The sequence below is a fragment of the Nannobrachium achirus genome (assembly GCF_963921795.1).
Source record: "Nannobrachium achirus genome assembly, chromosome: 18".
NCBI classification, from domain to species: Eukaryota; Metazoa; Chordata; class Actinopteri; order Myctophiformes; family Myctophidae; genus Nannobrachium; species Nannobrachium achirus.
Genome location: NC_137825.1, coordinates 45,316,307 through 45,336,721, shown reverse-complemented (window position 1 = coordinate 45,336,721; position 20,415 = coordinate 45,316,307). Strand labels below are relative to the sequence as shown.

The 20,415-nt window shown below is 40.5% G+C and overlaps 2 protein-coding genes across 2 annotated transcripts; one reads left to right on the top strand and one right to left on the bottom strand.

Annotated features, from left to right (window-relative positions):
* Positions 1-1,332: 1,332 nt before the first annotated feature.
* rsph10b (radial spoke head 10 homolog B) lies at positions 1,333-14,738 on the top strand (the record flags this gene model as incomplete). Its single annotated transcript, XM_080747462.1, has 18 exons — positions 1,333-1,401; positions 1,493-1,561; positions 1,660-1,827; positions 2,249-2,334; positions 2,466-2,586; positions 2,955-3,131; positions 3,251-3,395; positions 3,635-3,762; positions 4,045-4,234; positions 4,825-4,936; positions 5,169-5,248; positions 5,394-5,542; positions 12,577-12,684; positions 12,842-12,952; positions 13,584-13,677; positions 13,998-14,090; positions 14,250-14,469; positions 14,558-14,738. The coding sequence occupies exons 2-18, from the start codon at positions 1,514-1,516 to the stop codon at positions 14,736-14,738; spliced, it is 2,211 nt and encodes a 736-aa protein (XP_080603588.1). The 5' UTR covers positions 1,333-1,401; positions 1,493-1,513.
* Positions 14,739-16,493: 1,755 nt separating this feature from the next.
* LOC308303138 (G2/mitotic-specific cyclin-B2-like) lies at positions 16,494-20,371 on the bottom strand (the record flags this gene model as incomplete). Its single annotated transcript, XM_080747461.1, has 2 exons — positions 16,494-16,685; positions 19,238-20,371. The coding sequence occupies 2 exons, from the start codon at positions 20,369-20,371 to the stop codon at positions 16,494-16,496; spliced, it is 1,326 nt and encodes a 441-aa protein (XP_080603587.1).
* Positions 20,372-20,415: the final 44 nt, after the last annotated feature.

The window sequence follows — 20,415 nt, the reverse complement described above, 5'->3', positions numbered from 1 at the left end:
TGTCAGCTCATTTGTTTTGTGTTCTGTATAGTTCTCTCATTGGATAAAGTCTCTCATTGGATTTTGTTTTCTGTTTATGGAAGGGCTGAAGAGATGAGACCCGAACACTAGCCTACACAGCAATTATAACTATAAAAGCTAACAATTATTTGAACAAAAATATCACTGTAGTGTACACCCTTCAATTCGCAATGCATTCTGTTATGTCTGTCTCCTTTTAGCTGACCTGCAAGTTTTGTCAAACTGGTGTGTTTTCACTGTGCTTTGTGTATTAAAGTTTTCTTTTTTTATGTGTTGTGTGTGTGCGCTATTTTAACTTAGGCCTACTAATGTCATCTTCTACTGTATAGGTTCAGGTTGCTTGCTTGTAATGTTTTTTTTGTTATCAATTATTTTTATTTTTCCATAACGAGTGAATCAAAATTATAGACATGAGCAGAACAAGAAAAAGTAAAACATTAATCAAAAGAAAAATGCAAATAACAGACAAACAACACAAACAATAGCAAAACAAGAAAAGGAAAAGAAAACCCACCCACCCCCTTTCCCCGGACCAACACGGAATGTACAATAGTGCATGCCTGTGCTAGGCTGTTACCACTATATAGTGATTTCTTGAATCATAGCCTTAAGCTTATCTGCAATGTCCGACCACATATTAATGTTTTCTTCTTTTGCTCCGTGTAACCTTGCTATCGACTGCTCTAAATATACTATATCTAGAAAGGTTAAGGCCCACACTGGCGAAACGTTAACGTATGAGGATGTTGACATGTTCCATTTCCACCAGAGAGTACACCTTTTTGAACTCTGACAGATCCCGTAGCGTTGCTATGGAGACGATTGTTTGGGAAATTCCTCAGTCTGAAACCGCTTTAATATTCAATGGCAAAGGGCGATAAAAAGAAGAAAACAAAGGGTGTTGATAGAGCTGCTACACCCGAGTTAACGGAGAGTAAAATCTTGTCGGATGGCTCTGTCAGTTTTGTGTTGGAATCGGGTGTCGAACACGAACAGGAGGAGTCGGAACAACAGTCAAATTTGACAAGCTCGTTCACCTCGCAAGTCGACCTGATAACAAACAAGCTGCCGGAGAAAAAGCAAGAAATATATGAACTTCCTGACCTTTCTGATATTATTGTTAAGAGGTGAATCGGTATTAATTTAATATTCAACGATGAAGTTAATGACATTATTAGGCTATTATTTACAACGAATAATTGCTAATTTAGTCTCAGGGACAGGTGTATCAATCATGACTTGCAATGCAAGTGCAAGTCTTGTCTTGCACTCTGGAAATATTAACTTAAATATTACACTGACAGGTATGAAGGAGAAAAGTGCAAAGACCGTTTTCATGGAGAAGGTGTTGCATATTTTCAAGGAGGCCATGTGTACAAGGTAGGCTACTTACAATAAACGTTTGATTAATAACTTAACATCAGCAGAGCCCGTCTGCTCAAATATTAACTGATATATCTGAATTCTGAAGGGTACGTTTTCAGAAGGACTCATGCATGGGCGTGGAGTCTACACGTGGGCAAATGGAGTGACATATGAGGTATATCCTATTAAGTGATGGCCATTAGGTTAATAATACTTCACAAACTTTGCAAGAAAAGAAAAAAAAACAATGATCTGATATTTCTAATGTGACAGGGGGAGTTTGTGTCTAATGTGCCCATGGGCCATGGAAAATACACCTGGTTGGATGGAAGCACCTATGAGGGAGAGGTGTTCAACGCCATACGACATGGGGTTGGAACCCACAGGGGTGCCTATGTCACATTCAGAGGGACATGGCATCGTGGCAAAAGACATGGCAAGGTATGAGTTTCCAACTAGGCCTCTAACCCTTTCTTAAGGGCCATTGCCACTGAGCAGTATAATAACTATAAAAGTTTTAAAAATTGTCAAGTAAACTGGCAGTGTTCACAGTTCACACAGACTATAACAAATAATACAATGGTAAACAATATAGTTATATTATATTACATATCTAATCTTTATTGTTATCGTACCAGTGGGAATGTGGCTTTAATTAAAATATTTATACTTGCTTCCTACTAGGTATGGGTATGTTCTGCGCTGCTGTATTCTGAAACCCTATTTGCCCTATTTTTTAATTTTATTTTTTAAAGAAGATAAGAATTTTAATGAAATATAATGACATGCCCAAAACAGCAACACCAGGTTGAAACGGATTCATGCAAAAGCGAATGTGTTTAACTGTTGCTTATTATTTTAGGGTAGGATCCATTACAACCGGGAGGCAACATCCTGGTTTGACGGAGACTGGGTGCACAACACCATAGAGGGATGGGGAGTGAGATGGTATGCAGTCAAAAGCTTTTGTTTGAATACTGTCCTTGATATAACATTACACAAGGCCCATACAGTATTTGAATTTCCGAATTCCAATGAGAATGATCACAAACATGATAATGACTTCTGTTTCCTAACAGCTACCCGTCAGGTAACCTTTATGAGGGTCAGTGGAAGAACAACCAAAGGCACGGCGAGGGAACTATGAAGTGGCTACATCTGAAGCAGGAATACAGTGGGACCTGGTACAACGGTGTTCAGGTATGAAAAAGAAAAACATCATAAACTGCAAAATCCTGAGTGACAATTTAACTCAGACATTGTATAATGAATGCCTCCAATTGATTCAATTTGTACACTCTGTTTACAATTATTTTGCTGTGTACAGTTATACTTTTCCAGGTCAGGTGATAGATAGACCTTTATTTATTATCACTTTTTATTAGCTTGCCTTGCATCTTTAAGTTGGACACTTAGTTGGTAGCTATTTACTCTTTATTTTTTTCTAGCCTACTGCTTTGGCAGAGTGCAAATCCACCTTCTATATTTTCTGGTTATTCTTCAAGTCCACAGATTCAGTCTCTTACCTGTAGTTGGTAATATTACAGTATGTTCTATTGTCTTGTCAGCATGGGAAAGGCACACATACCTGGTTCCTGAAGCGAAAGCCTGGCTCTCAGTACCCCCAGAGAAATGAGTACAGGGGGGACTTTGTTCAAGGTCAGAGACATGGATTTGGCACCTTCTACTACGCCGGCGGGGCCCTCTACCAAGGAGGATGGAAGCACAATAAAAAACACGGACAGGTAAAATTGGCAAGTTGACAACTGACTATCATTATTTTGTGCACTTCTATTGATGTCAGTGAGTAATGAATACCCAGCATAGAGTTAATTGGAGATTCACTCAAATGTTTGTGTCGCAGGCGAAGTTCATATTCAAGAACGGACGTGTTTTTGAAGGGGAGTTTGTGGATGATCACATGGCAGAGTTCCCTTCCTTCTGTTTGGATGGTTCAAAAACACCCAACCTGAGTGGGATCAGAACTCATACTCCCCTCCCTGAAGACCGTAAATTGATTTCCATTCCATTCCGTTCATTGAATGTGTTTTATATGCTATGTGTTTTATTGGGAGTAGGTAGTATGCTTTAGATCTTTGCTACACATCAAATTAATCATCTGTGACAATACAATCTTGAAATTGAAGTCTAGTGATTGGAAGTATAAATGAAGAGAAGTGCAGGTATTGGACCTTCTATTGACTGAGTCTACTGAGTGTCATTAATAAGTGTGTTGTATGTTGTGTAGGCATATGTCCCAGGAGGCTGTGGGGCTCAGATAGTGACTCGGTGGTGCTCGGGCCGGACGTGGCTCTGAATATTGGACCTCTGCTGGAGAAAGTCCCAAGCAGCCAGAGGGATATGGAGCGCAAACAGGTCTGGTCACATTTCACAGATAATGTGTGTATGCTGTCAAGATTTGACAGATTTAATTTATATTTTATATAGTATTCCTGCTGCGAATGTAGCTGCGAATGTAGTCAACACATCAATATACTGTATCATTAAATAATTGTCCCCAAATCAATCAGTCAAATAATTTCTCAACTCGGCGCTTTAGGATTATGGTTAAAAAGGGCAGAACCTTTATAAAATTGGCATCCTAAAATGTCGCGTCCTCACAAGTATAGTAATAGAAACGTGTGTGCGTACTAACAGGTGGAGTTTGTGGTCCTTCGACACATCTCTGAGCTGAGGTCTATCTACAGCTTCTACAGCAGCCTTGGCCACCCTCAGTCTCCAGACAACACCTTCCGGCTTTCTCGCCTGCAGTTCTGGCGTCTGCTGAAAGACTGCTACATCCACCATCATGACATCACTCTGGCACAAGTAGACCGCCTCATCAGAGGTGAGGGGACCCCTCGCTAGCCTGTTTCACTCATACAATACTACTGCTCAATACATTGTGTGCGATTGTATATCGCAATTTATTACAGTTTAGAACAGTAGATACAGTGTTATATCTCTGCTGTCGGGCTGAAACCTCCTAACTCCAAAATGTTCATTTTTGGGAAAATTAGTTCAAGTGGAGTTTTACTACTTTTTACTACTTTTCATTCAATATTATTTTAACCAACACACAGACGTAAAGGGTGTTCAATAGCACACATTTATGATCGGCCAATCGGGTGGAGTTAGCTGGTTTTGCAGAAAGTGTGGAGTTAGGAGGTTTTGTCCCAAGCTGTAAAGGGTGTTCAATAGCCCTGATTTATGCCAACAAATCTAAAACCTAAAAAATGGAGTTAAGAGGTTTTGGCCAGACAGTGACGATATGTAAAAGAAATTGTTTAATGGGCGCAAAAGGAGAAAGAATATGAATATTATCAAAGTAGAGACATCAACTAACGGTGTGTGTGTGTGTGTGTGTGTGTGTGTGTGTGTGTGTGTGTGTGTGTGTGTGTGTGTGTGTGTGTGTGTGTGTGTTTGCGTGTTCTACAGAGGAAGTCCCTCCAGAAGAAGAGGTCCACTCTCCCTTCACTGCCATGCTTCTACGCACATTCATCAGCTGCGTGGTAGTTCTGGCCTACCACATGTACCATGAGGACATACAGTGAGTACTGAAACCTTACTCTGACATGGCAATAATACAACGTCCACACTGTCAATTTAACTCTGAAAGCATATAAATGTAACCAAATGGATTTAATGGGATCAGAACTCGTGTTCCCTGAGCCAAATATTGTAAACCGATTTCCATTTAAATCAGGGTCCATTTGTTTCCATTCTGCTATAATCTGAGTTACAAATGGATAAATTAACATATGTGTCTTTCATTGTCCCAGGTCATCAAACAGTGTTTTGGTGGCATGCTTTTCCAAGCTGATGAATGACAACATCCTTCCTAATGCAAAGAATGTAAAAGGTGCACACATCATTCACATTCCACCACATAAGCTTCTATATACACAGATGACTGTACACAGATGACTGTATAAGTAGCACTGTACACATACAACTGCACTCTCACTCTTCCTTAAATCCCAACCTTTGTTTTGATTCTGATTCAGGCCTCCTGTTCAGTAACCCAGTTCATGCAGTGGTCACTGTAAACTACACAGAGAGGTGCTGGGAGATCTATCAGGCCTTCAGCGTACTCAAGCCAGCATCCTCAGCTGACCACACCATGACCTGCCGGCACCTGCTGTGGATGTTTAAGGTAACCCTTTTACCTCTCTGCAGTGGTGGAAGTAAAAGTATCAACACTGTAATGTAGATATACTCAGTTACAAGTAAAAGTCGAGCAGTTGAGCACACGCTACTCTCTGACTGGGCTGTACAGTATGGGCGAAGACCTGTCCAGTACTCTTTAGATATCTCAATAAAAGTATATTGTGTGTGTGCACATCGTAAACAATATGAGATATCAGAAAACAATGCAGCGCATCTCATTTTCCCCCCCCGAAACGATTATCTTTCTATTGTCAACTTTATTGTCACATTACAGGTTTACAGGTGTAAAACAGTGGGTAAAAACTGTTTTTGTTATTTCCATAAAAGAAATCCCATCTATCTAATCTAATCTAATCAAGAGAGACAGCCGCTGGCCGCCGCGTCCACGTCCATGGACGCGTCCGTGGACGCGTCCATGGACGCGGCCGCGAAAAAAACGGCCGTGGACGCGAGGCCTCGTCCAAGGACGCAAACGGCCGGCCGTCCCGGCCGTGGACGCGGCCGTGGACGCGGCCGTGGACGCAGACGGCCGGGGACGCGGCCGTGGACGAGGCCGTGGACGAGGCCGCGGCCGTGGACGCAAACGGCCGGCCGTGGACGCGTCCATGGACGAGGCCGCGAAAAAAAGGCAGCGAAAAAGAAAAAAAAAGGTGTCTATTGTATGTATTTTTTGATGGAGAATTCAAATATGACCTTCTTTTTTGCATAGGACAACTCTAACCTGCATCAATTGGTATTTTATAATTGCCAATTGTACCCTATCCATCTAAAAAACAAATTGGATGTCTATTGCATGTATTTTTTGATGGAGAATTCAAATATTACCTTCTTTTTGGGATAGGACAACTCTAACCTGCATCAATTGGTATTTTATAATTGCCAATTGTACCCTATCCATCTCAAAAACAAATTGGATGTCTATTGTATGTATTTTTTGATGGGGAATTCAAATGTTACCTTCTTTTTTAACCTGCATCAATTGGTGCATCAAACTTCTATCTATCTATCTATCTATCTATCTATCTATCTATCTATCCATCTATCTATCCATCTATTTATTTATACTTCATCTTTAGTCCAGAAGAGAGTTCAGCCTCAGGAACTTGCACACATGGAACTGTGTCATGACTGTGTCATGGAGCTAAAACAGAGCTATGTTAATACTCACAATGACTCTGATGGACCAATCAGGGTGGTGGTGGGGGGAGGGATCAACAATAGACAGAAACTGGATAATGCTTTGTTAACTGTCCCACCTAAGTCCCTGCTAGTCTGAACAAACATCACATTCCCTCTCATAACACTACTACTACTACATTTATATAAAGCTGCTCTTGCATTTGAATTCAAGTCTGACACAAGTTAAGGTTAACTTAGGTAGTATTTCATTTTGCTGGCTTTTAGGGTCTGTGTGTGAGTGTATAGGCTCACAAATTATTATAATTGTCATTAAGTGACTCTATCTATCTATCTATCTATCTATCTATCTATCTATCTATCTATCTATCTATCTATCTATTTATACTTACTGTTTACATTTTCTATAAATATGTATTTCTATATAAAACTCAGTTGTGTGGAGTTATTGTGTGCCTTTTCTTGTAGCTAAAGAGTCCATTTGTTCACTAGACATTAAGTCAAGGTTACTATTTTGAGTTGAAGCTAAGTGTTTTATTGCTTTGTGGTTTAACATGATTTAAAAGGCAAATTCATTGTTATGGTTACTTAACCTTAAGAAGACTGCTTTTGCATTCATGAGTTAAAAAGAGAGCCAATCTAATTCAAAGAGTTAAGTTAAAGGAACACAAAACATGACCTAACTCACAGCTGCCATTGGACAGACAGTTACAACATAGGCCTACTCTTATCTTTCACAGAACAATTATCATTTGTTTTATCTATTTGAGACTATGTAGCTGCTCTATGGGAAATAGAGCATTATATCAGCCTATTCAATTGATAATGACCAATGGGTGCCAGTTTCTAAGTAGTTAACCATATTAACATAACAATATATGTGGCCTAGACATGGATATTGCCCAATCAACTCGTAATCTACAGAAATGTCCACCACATCACACAGTATAAAACTTAGTAGGCTCAGTGGATTCACCTATGTTAAATCATGTCAGGTTAGTTTGGTTCAAGGTTCAAGTATAATAATTTATGAGACAAAAATGTAAACAGCACAAATGTACAATCACATCTCGGCTAGAATGATAACATAAAGTCCTGACTACTCCTTGTTATTGTGGTCCTAAATACTACAATGATTAGTTTGGATGCATTGCTTCTATCATGTCCAATTAAAAATAAATACATTACATACATACAGAAATCTGCCTTCTCCTGTATTGTATTAGTGACATTCATTATAAATAGTAAAATAACAGGACAGAGCAAAAAAGGCCTCTGTTGTGTCTTTATCTGATCACATGCAATCAGACACTCACACTGCACAGCAATACTTTATTACAGGCTCAAGGCCCACAGGGTAAGAAGACAATACATTACAAAGATAATAATTTAAAAAAACAACAACAGAGAGTACATTCACCGAGCCCCACCGGAGCTAAAGAGGCACTCATGCCAGTGTCCACTAATGGTAGACGTGTACCTGACAGAGCTACATCCAGGGTCTGTCATCAGTCTCTGGAACAATCTGAAACAATGTATCTTTCCTGTGGCTGTTATAATGAACACAAACAGATCAGAAAGTAATTTAACATACAACAATGTAAGGGATTCCTTTCTATTAAAAGCAAAATCATCACCGGGTCAAAGTTGCTTGGTTCTCCCCATATAAAGGCATGTAGGTAACAGTAACATGATATTATGTCATGAATGATAAAAGGAATGTTTAAACACTTTGATGTGTGTGAGTTTATCTGGAGACTTACTCAGTCTGTGACTTACAGAGATCTTGATGGTCTTTGGGTTCCACCCGTTCATCAGAATTGCCGCTGGTGCCGTCTAGAGATTTCATCTTCACTTGAAGTCTGGAGTCTTGAAATTATGTACAGTGTATTCTGGACAGTTGTGGACACTCTGCAACTAACCTAACCTAACACACACTATGTGTTAATGTTGATCAATATAATAATGTAAAAATACTAAGTTAAGTAGACCTAAGTAAGAAATAGTAAATACATTGTAATAATACATTGAAGGGGAAAATGTAGGAAAACAAATGCAACTCAGCATTGAATTTATGGCAAACATTTTGCTACTCAACCCTTTCCAAATAATATACAATTAAGAAGTGGGATGTTCCACTTAGTAAGAGAAAGAATTAATGAAATATTACATTTTTAAAAAGCTAGAAGACTCACCTATTATAGTAACCATGTGAATTGCTAATAATGTTATGGGTCAGATGTGTAAAGATCTATCACATTGTATTGTTCTTTTCAGACTCAACAATAATAATGATGATGTTACTTAAATGCTGATCAATGTGTGAATCTGGCTCTTATCAGGTGTGTGTTTTCTCTCCCTGTCCTGTGCTGTCCTCAGTTAAACCAAGACAGTGCTGTTGTGAGCTGTTGTGACCAATGTGGAAAAAGCCTTCAGCTCAATTTATTATCTCAAAGTAGACCAGAGAATTCATACCGGAGTGAAGCCATTCAGCTGTGAACAATGTGGGAAGTATTTAGCTCGGTCTGGACAATTAAAAGATCATAAGCGTTCACATACTGGAGAGAAACCTTATTGTTGTGACCAGTGTGGGAAAAGATTTGTTCAAAAGGGGATTTTAAAAGAACACCAGGGAATTCACACTAGAGAGAAGCCCTATTGCTGTGACCAGTGTGGGAAAAGCTTTACTCTATTTTCTTATCTCAAAATACATGAACGAATTCACACAGGAGAGAAACCATACAGCTGTGTCCAATGTGGGGAAAAGTTCAGTTTAATGGCTGCTCTGAAAGTACACCAGAGATTTCACACCGAAGAAAAGCCTTACTGCTGTGAACACTGTGGCAAACGTTTCACTGTAAAATCTAGCCTCGTACAACACAAGAAGATTCACACTTGAGAGAGACCTTACTGCTGTCACCAATGTGGGAAAAGGTTCACTCTGAAGACGGCTCTGAAAAGACACCTGAAAATCCACACTGGTGAGAAGCCATATACTGCTGTGTCCAGTGTGAGAAAAGGTTCAGTGATATGCATCATCTCAAAGCACACCAGAAAAATCACACTGGAAAGAAACCTTATTGCTGTGACCAGTGTGGAAAGAGCTTTCCTAGACTGGAACATATCAAAATACACCAACAAATTCACACCGGAGAGAAACCTTATATCTGTAACCAATGTGGGGAAAGCTCTGTCAGGTACACGTCTACCGTTAGAGGACACTGGCATGAGTGCCTCTTTAGCTCCGGTGGGGCTTGGTGAATGTACTCTCTGTTGTTGTTTTTTTAATTATTATCTTTGTAATGTATTGTCTTCTTACCCTGTGGGCCTTGAGCCTGTAATAAAGTATTGCTGTGCAGTGTGAGTGTCTGATTGCATGTGATCAGATAAAGACACAACATAGGCCTTTTTTGCTCTGTCCTGTTATTTTACTATTTATAATGAATGTCACTAATACAATACAGGAGAAGGCAGATTTCTGTATGTATGTAATGTATTTATTTTTAATTGGACATGATAGAAGCAATGCATCCAAACTAATCATTGTAGTATTTAGGACCACAATAACAAGGAGTAGTCAGGACTTTATGTTATCATTCTAGCCTAGATGTGATTGTAAATTTGTGCTGTTTACATATTTGTCTCATAAATTATTATACTTGAACCTTGAACCAAACTAACCTGACATGATTTAACATAGGTAATCCACTAAGCCTACTAGGTTTTATACTGTGTGATGTGGTGGACATTTCTGTAGATTACGAGTTGATTGGGCAATATCCATGTCTAGGCCACATATATTGTTATGTTAATATGCTTTAACTACTTAGAAACTGGCACCCATTGGTCATTATCAATTGAATAGGCTGATATAATGCTCTATTTCCCCTAGAGCAGCTACATAGTCTCAAATAGATAAAATAAATGATAATTGTCTGTTCTGTGAAAGATAAGAGTATGTTGTAACTGTCTGTCCAATGGCAGCTGTGAGTTAGGTCGTGTTTTGTGTTCCTTTAACTTAACTCTTTGAATTAGCTTGGCTCTCTTTTTAACTCATGAATGCAAAAGCAGTCTTCTAAAGTAACCATAACAATGAATTTGCCTTTTAAATCATGTTAAACCACAAAGCAATAAAACACTTAGCTTCAACTCAAAATAGTAACCTTGACTTAATGTCTAGTGAACAAATGGACTCTTTAGCTACAAGAAAAGGCACACAATAACTCCACACAACTGAGTTTTATATAGAAATAAATATTTATAGAAAATGTAAACAGTAAGTATAAATAAATAGATGGATAGATTGATAGATAGATAGATAGATAGATAGATAGATAGATAGATAGAGTCACTTAATGACAATTATAATAATTTGTGAGCCTACACACTCACACACAGACCCTAAAAGCCAGCAAAATGAAATACTACCTAAGTTAACCTTAACTTGTGTCAGACTTGCATTCAAATGCAAGAGCAGCTTTATATAAATGTAGTAGTAGTAGTAGTAGTAGTAGTAGTAGTAGTAGTAGTAGTAGTATTATGAGAGGGAAGGTGATGTTTGTTCAGACTAGCAGGGACTTAGGTGGGACAGTTAACAAAGCATTATCCAGTTTCTGTCTATTGTTGATCCCTCCCCCCACCACCACCCTGATTGGTCCATCAGAGTCATTGTGAGTATTTAACATAGCTCTGTTTTAGCTCCATGACACAGTCATGACACAGTTCCATGTGTGCAAGTTCCTGAGGCTGAACTCTCTTCTGGACTAAAGGTGAAGTATAAATAAATAGATAGATAGATAGATAGATAGATAGATAGTAGGTTGATGCACCAATTGATGCAGGTTAGAGTTGTCCTAGCTAAAAAAGAAGGTAACATTTGAATTCCCCATAAAAAAATACATACAATAGACATCCAACACACGCAATTATAAAATACCAATTGATGCCGGTTAGAGTTGTCCTATCCCAAAAAGAAGGTAATATTTGAATTCTCCATCAAAAAATACATACAATAGACATCCAATTTGTTTTTTAGATGGATAGTGTACAATTGGCAATTATAAAATACCAATTGATGCAGGTTAGAGTTGTCCTATGCAAAAAAGAAGGTCATATTTGAATTCTCCATCAAAAAATACATACAATAGACACCCTTTTTTTTTTTCACTGCCTTTTTTTCGCGGCCTCGTCCACGGCCGGCCGTTTGCGTCCACGGCCTCGTCCACGGCCTCGTCCACGGCCTCGTCCACGGCCGCGTCCCCGGCCGTCTGCGTCCACGGCCGCGTCCACGGCCGGGACGGCCGGCCGTTTGCGTCCGTGGACGCGGCCTAAACCACATTTACGTACAGATAAAACCTGTTCATCCTGGCCGCGTCCACGGCCGTTTTTTTCGCGGCCGCGTCCATGGACGCGTCCACGGCCGCGTCCATGGACGTGGACGCGGTGGCCAACGGCTCTTGCTGCTAATCAATCCAAACTCCAGTTTGCCACCCAGTGCCTGGGCTGGAACGAGTTCTGCGTGATCTCTCCTTTTAATACACTCATTGGGTGTGTTTTAATTACTTTTTGTTAAAGCTGGACATGGTTAGTAGGTCAAGTTTATACAGTATATGGGATTGGTGTGGTGACAATAAGGTTCTGGGCAGGGTGTTCCACACCAACACTTTCCTAGGTAGGAAAGGCACTAACCAAAAGAGAAATAGGGCTGGAGGTATGGAATGTGTTAAACTGCAGTAGGGCGCCACCCTGTGGCCCTTGCATGTAGCCACCAAAAAACCCCATCCCACTACCACACATTTCTATTGTCATTTGTTAATTGATTAATCCTAAACCAGAATGTTTAAGTTGTTTTTTTATACAGTCAATGTTTCTCACCGAAACCAGGATTTTGATCTGTTTGATGCCAAGCTGACCACAGGAAAACTATTGGAGATCATGAGTGCAGAGAATAATAACACTGGAGACTGGTCCTATTACAATCTGGATCTAGAGGTGAGCTCTTGTGCTCTAACAATGAGAAAACATATCCTGCTAATTAAATTGCCATGGTTTGACAACAATTTGTCAGTAGGCCTACACATCTATCTAGTCAATCTCCCGCTCCTGCTCATTCATATTTTACCTTTAACTATCTCTTTATTCCTTGTAGATTACATTCCTGGAATTCTTAGAGGCTCTCCTAGCCTGTGCTGAAGTGAAGAGCCAGCTGATTGGTCAAGATAGACAGCAACAGCCCTGTTCAGACATAGAGGCCAAACAGGTGAGGTCACAATGATGGAGGAAGCATTGGGGCTCTCCCTTCAGGCCAAAAATACATCTATCACATTTCATCAGGACCTTTCTCCCCCTCTGTGTTTGCTATTAGAATGTAATTCTAAGCACCAACCCTTTCACCCTCTTTGGTTTGATCACTAATTCAGTTGTGGAACTTTGTGAACCGGTTATGTGTGTACTGCAAATTCTGCCAAAGGAAGGACATTTTCCTAGTCTCATGGAAGATGTTTATATTATGCAGGCTGCAGCTAGAGTCAAGTCTCCCATCTCTCCTGATAACGTCAGTTCCAAATCAGTGGAGAATTGTCTGTGGTTTTTCTTGTGGGATATTTGTATTGTTTTTCTGTCTTTAGTCGTTTGACTCTTAGTCTCATAAAGCACAATAAAATATAAATCATAAAAAACTATAATCACTTCGAAATTGTGATGTTCATGCATAGCCATAACCTATATTAGCACTTCAGATGCCTGCCATTATTTAAATTAAACCAGTAAGACTCCCTAATAGGGAGATAAGCGACCGTCAGGTCGCAGCTCAGTCAGACAGACCTTAATTGATCCCACTGTGTGAAATTAATCTGTTCAAAACATATTTCCTACTGTACTTCTCTATACAGACAGCCAGGTCCAGAGACATTCTGCAGTTGTCCTCTTCTGAGTACATGGAGTCCCAGCAGAATCTCAGTCCTGTAGCCACCTCTCAGACCGCAGGTTGTTTTTTCAATATACACCCGATACCTTTTACTGTAAGCATTATGACATACCGTATGCATAGTGCTGCATTTGGAGTAATATGTACAGACCGCTATGAAACACATTTTAATTCTAGTTATGCTTTGTGCTGAGTGTGTACAGTTGTGTTGTAAACGTAGAGCTTTACAGTCTTGTCTTTGATTAAACTGAACCACCACACTTGCATATCAGCATAGATGATTGAATTTAGATTCAAATCTATTTTAGTCATAAAGAATACCACAAACCCTTAAACACCTTGTTTTTACAGTAATCTCATACCGTTTTGTTTTTCTCAGCGATGGCCAGTGATTCTGCCACATATTCATCAGAAGTCCATAAAAATGAGGAAACCTCTCTCCAGAAAGAGTTGCTGGTTGTACACAGCACAGGTACACTGAACATGGTTTTTATCAAGTATATTATGGGTATAATCTATACTTTGTCCTACAATACAAAAATAACTTCAAGAAGTTACATGGTTGTGCAACCAAGTATAAATTAGACTTTTAAATAGTCGCTAATGTAAAAGGCTGTCTATATGCAACCAGAACGTGCTGGGGAGGAAGTAAACAGGATAGGTGTTGGCGGTCCAGAGGCTCATGGTGATGAAATGGATCAGTGGATTCAAAGGACGCACCACTTCTTCAGCCAGGTCTTCTTCCCTGCATACGACTACAGCAGACTGCTGAGCAGGGAGGTGGAGGAGGAGCGCTTACGCCAGGAGGCTCAGAGACGCATCGGCCTGGCCAAGGTCTTAGAACAGACCAGGTAGTCTGGTTCAAACTATGTGTAGAATATTTATATCCGAGGCCATTGTAAACAATTGACTCATTTCAAGTGATCTCTCCCGTTCCAGGCTGAGAGAGTGGAAGGAGGTAGAGGAGAGGCAGCAGGACGAAGGGGAGGAGATAGCGGAGAAAGCCGATGGACAGGAGGACGAAGTCAATTCATCCTCTGTGGCTCACTCACCGATAGCGTCATCATCTCTCCTGCAAACAAAACCTTCTACTTGCAGCGGACACAGAAGGAAGAAATGAAATGTCTTCAAACACTTAGTTTAAAATCCAGATAGGTTGAGAACCATCCATTTAATAGTTGATGTACTGTATTTTCCGGACTATAAGGCGCACTTAAAAGCCTTTAATTTTCTCAAAAAACTACAGTGCGTCTTATAGTCCAGTGCGCCTTATATATGGATCATTCATTGACATTCCCTTTAGCACAGCTCCATCTGTTGGATGCATAACGCAACGGTAGCGTCTATTATGTGCGCCTTATAGTCAGGTGCGCCTTATATATGAAAACAGTTTGAAAATAGACCATTCATTGACAGTGCGCCTTATAGTCAGGTGCGCCTTATAGTCCAGAAAATACTGTACTAGTTCCAAAGACCCCCAAATAGCAAATAGTGGAATTGCATTTACCTGTACATATTCCTCAACGATTTGAACTAGCCATTCCTTCCAACAAGGGGATTTACCAATACAACTCTGAATTCAGACATTGCCAGCAGTCTCGTTTGGGATGTATGTACACCGTTCTCAAATACAGAAGACGTATTTGTTACGTTTAATTGCTTTAGTTTTCCTGTCAAAGCTAAGCTTACAGTGCATGATATGCTTCCAGGGAAATGACGTCTATGGAATCCAAATGACAGTTGTGGTGGTTTTAGAAATAGATCCATTGCAAAACATTAAATGGCAAAACTCTTTATTTTGTACAGCAAAGATTAAAAAATACTAAAATCAGAATATTTCAGGAGAAAAGAAATAGATAAGATGAACTCCCATTATTTGGGAGGGGTGAAGACCATCAAGTCACTGGGACAGACACTCTGCCTTATCCTGTTCGTCAGGTCGGGGGTGAACAGGAGGAGTTCAGATTCAGCATTCTGGGCCTGAGAAACAAGCAGAAAAACTGTCAAATTAGTCTCCACTGAACCTAAAGCTAATGTGAAATACGAGTCAATCATCAGTTGTAGGTGGGTTAACAGTTTAACCTGGCATTCCTGTTGGGGCATTTCAATATAGGTGAAAATAAGACGTTGAACATAGTAGTGCTTAAGTGTTTAAGCGCTAGATTTGGCAAAGAATAGAAAATCAAAGTGTGTACCTCAATAAAGACAGCCTGTGGTAACTGGGGTGGGAATACTCGAGCCAAATCTGAAGTGAGAAAGACCTGTGAGCACAACAGTGATCAGCAGCAACACTCAGTGAATATGCAATTTCATGTGCTGGTTTAAGATTTCACACCATCACCTTAGCATCCATACAGTATGTGGTTTAGTGGAGGAAAATAGACGTGTGTAAAACCTTACCTGTGGGAGGCATAGCAGCATCCTCCTGCGTTCGCTCATCTCCATGTCGATCGATCGGACTCTCCATTTCTACATCCACTGGCATCGACATTTCCATGGCATCAGTGTTCCTAGGTGACAGGCCTCATCTTTCTGATGGTTGCAAGTATCGCTCCATATCCAAGCCAGGAGATCCTTTAATAACAAGAGACTTGGTTACTGAATAGATTAACCTAGTTTCTGCAAAGCAGCCAGGCATGAATAAGATTGGACTCACAATAAACAGGTTGGGATATATGTGGCAAAATCTTTACATTTTTTACATTTTGTGACCCTTGCTTCTCAGTGCACTGTGTGCTTGTAGTTGTAGGTTTTCAAATACGGTTTTATAGGGTTAAAGTGGTTAAACTGGATAATCACAGTAGGCAAAGCAGCGCTACAGTAAATGGACAAGAGCATACCAACCTCTGGTGCTCAGGTTTGACCTGGAAGACGTTCAGCTCCCTCTGGCGTTGAGACCTTTGGCTTTCTTGCTAGTCCTCTTTTTGTCCTTCTGTTGGGGCCTGGCAAACTGCAGGACCACGGCCTTGCGCTCAAGCATTTCGCTGACTTGCTGCGGCGTCATGGTACGCATGCTGTTCCTCACGAAGGATTTAGTGAAAGCCTCCGCTTGAATCTTCTTTTCAGACTGAGAAGACGAAAGAAACAAGTTAACAAATTACCAAAACATTATCCAAGGATTCAAAGGGAAAAGGGCAACATCTGCCCAGAAAAAAAAAAAAAAAAAAAAAAAGCTGTTCTTGTGGGCAGCCATAGATGAATGGTATATTACACATTATTACATTTCTTTCAAGATCTTTTTTTTTTTTCTTTTTCCTTATTTTTTTTAATTGCATATCTACAATGCATTACATCTCAGCACGGGTCATCAATATGTCCCTACACAGATAAATGTGTCCATTGCAAATTACATTTTCTGTTTTACACACCATTAAAATGTTCTTGATCATCATAAGACCCAATTACTGAATGTCAAGTCTCCAGGTTTTCTTCAGGATATTTAAGTTTACTATGACACTATGGCATATTATGAGTCTACCAGTGCAGAGGTTCTCCAAAGTTTTATTTACAAGGACCCCCATAACTCGTACACTCAAGGCTATCTCTTCATGCTATCATCAAAGTATCTCTCTTTATGCGGTTCAAGTAATATTGTACACTGTACATGGTACAAGAAATTCAATGCAGGTGATTGAACTTTGGAAGCGCCCGTCTTCAATAACGCAACAGCCTCCTGCATTGTGATATTTTAAACGGGTGGTACACAGGACCGTTGAGTGATTTCCCACAATCTAAAAAAGTAGCTCATGTCTATGTGGATTTTTCTGAAATAAACACTTTTCAGTGCACTGTGTGCTTGCAGTTCTGTGATTTTCAAGTAAGGTTTTATAAGGTTAAAGTGGTTAAACTTTCCTGGGGACCCCCTGCACGGCTGTAAAGCCCGTATCAGAGTCGGGTCCGCGGTGGAAGGTTATCCACCGCGGTGTAGTGCCTTGTAGTCTTTTTGAGTCATAAAACTACAACGTTAACGCTCAAAAAGACTACACGGCACTACACCGCGGTGGATAACCTTCCACCGCAGACCCGACTCTGATACGGGCTTAACCCCTTCAAGGATTCCTGGTGGGGGTCCAACAGAACACACTGCTGATAGAGCTGTACAATTATTCTCTTGTGGGGGTCCTTGTCTTATCTTCAAATAGGGGGTCCTTGACATGAAAAGGTTTGTGAACCAGTGGTGTGCAGTGTACTCACCTCAACACCCAGAACTGGCACGAGTTCCTGAGGAGTCAGGGCCCGAACAAGTCTGTCTTCTGTGGAAGACACATAATTGGTATATTTAAGGTGCTATGTCATAAAAAAGTGCCTGTTGTTTGGTTGGCACTTGATTGACGATTGATTGAAGTATTTATTAGAAGATTGCATAGGGAGTATATATATATCACATATAATATGTGAATGAGTATATATATCACACATAATATGTGATCTTTATTCACATGGCACAAATGATGTCATTGGCTAGACTCAGTAAGCCATATCAAATCAGCCTGAAACCGTGCCCAAGTAGTTCGGAGAAATAGATCTTTGCATATTGTTACTCTATATACTACTGAATTTCTCCTGCAGTCCTGTAGGATCAATAAAGTTCTGTCTGCCTCTGAGGTACTATTAATTTGCTGGGATATTTACATTATTGGATACTTTATACTTCTCCACTACACTTCAGAGGCAAATATTGTACTTTTAAACCGCTACAATTACTGGGCAGAATTAGTTACTAATTAATTAGCCTCTGAAACACAGGCTTCTTTTGGCTAATTCATTGACACATTTAGATTTAATCTAAATGTGTCAATCCATGGCCCAAACAGACAAGCTTCTATGTTTTTAACATTGTCCGAACTCTGGCAAATATACTATGTTTGTCAGACAGTCAGCCCCAATTCAATAACCTTTAAGGCTAGCTTTGACCTGCTCTGAGTAAAGTGTATTTAAACTAGACCAGGTCAACCTGGTTGTGCCAGACCCCCTGTCTGTCATCATCATTTATGACATCATGCCTTTTGTAGGCATATCATCATCATGTCATCATCATATATACCCTTTATATAGAAAACCCGGACAGACATTTGCTTATGTAGGCCTACCCATTTCATGGGTCTGGCAAACAAAATAAGCACAACAGAAAGCAACTGTAGTAATAAACAGCCTAAAGGATTTGTATTTTGTCATTTAATCTCAGACGTATGCCTAATTCTAAGGTTTGGATAACTGATACTTCAGACATTAACGCCATTTTCATTTAGAGAAAGTGTCACAGCTGCTGAAACCCTTTGCTCAACAGACATTAGAAGACAAAGAATACAATAACACGCTATTTATTAATCACACAAAAAATATATTATATTTTAATGAGTCACTGAATTAAAGAATGAATTATTATTTACATAGATATTTACAACATTTAAATAGATATTTACAAAATACAGAGATATTTACAAAAATGTGCTAGCTTGCTACATAAGTCCAAGCAATTCAAAACCAGTCATCTTCATAGAAAATTAAGACATCTTTCATTTATTCCAGCCAGGCAGCCAGGCTCTCCACTGCAGGGGATTTAAGTTCATCAAGGCAGGAGATATTCATCAGGGTGCTCCCTGAATACTTGCTCCAGACAGTCCGGAACGCTCTTCTCCTCTCGTTGGCAGCAACTACATTCTTACAGATGTGCTGCATGATGGGCGTTAGGTGATTCTCTTCGTAAGTGCTGTAGTACTGCGATGTGCGAGTCCAGGGCTGGCCATCCAGCAGCATCTGGGAGAGGCAGAGGGAGGCAGCAGCGATCTCAGAGGGCAGGTAGTGAACCATGTCACAGTCAAGCAGTGTCAACTCCATCAAATACTTGGCCAGCGTGTACGTCTTCATAGTAGAGTTTGCAACCTTGGCAGCTCTCCTGAGGAAGTCCACCGGCAGCGCACGCCCCAGCTCAAAGTCGAGGGCCCTCAGCATCTCCCTCTCTGCGTTTCTAATCTGAGCAGGCGTGAATGCGTTGTCTGTGATGTAGGCAAAGTGGCTGACCCTTGGCGCGACTCTTCTATTCGCCTCATACTTTGAGGCCAGCAGCATGGCAGTGACACCAACAAGCTGGAGCTTCTTTCGTGAAACTGGATGAACTTGCATAAAACGGTCCAAGATGGCAACTGTGAGATACAGTGTCTCCTGCAGCAGCTGGAAGCCGGAATGAACCATGATGAGCCAGTCGATCAGCAGAGCTCGCATGCGTGGTGTTATGTCATAGCCCTCCGTGTACCAGGGTTTTACAGCCTGCTTCACCTCTTGATCCATTAGGTATGCATAAATGTCTTTCACATATTCAGAGCATAGCTCTGGCATGTCTGAGTCCCCTGCATCAATGTCCACGTGTGCAGGTTGTTCTGGAACAGTTAAGGGAGCGACCTGAGGAGGTGCTTCAACTCTGACTGGCTGTGCTGCCTTGACAACTGCTACCTTGGGGTTCTGCTTCAAAGTAGTTTCGGTTGAAGGTTTGTTGTTCTCTCCATTCCTTCTGGACTCCAGGATGGCTTTATTGGCGGCCCTCGTCGCAGACCTCGTACACACCTTCACCTTCCTCAGCACCAGGACATCTGCAGTGTTGCTAGCTCCTGTGTCAACAACATTGGTCGTGCACTGCTTTCCTCTACTAGATGCACGTTGGCCTGACTCCGACACTGTCAGCTTGTTGAAGTCGGAATTTAGCTCTCCGAGTGCATCTCTCTTCTTTGGAACACGTCTGTTGCCCTTCCTCGCCATGATATGTGCAGGGTTCGTATCCAAAAACGAGGAAAAATACGAAT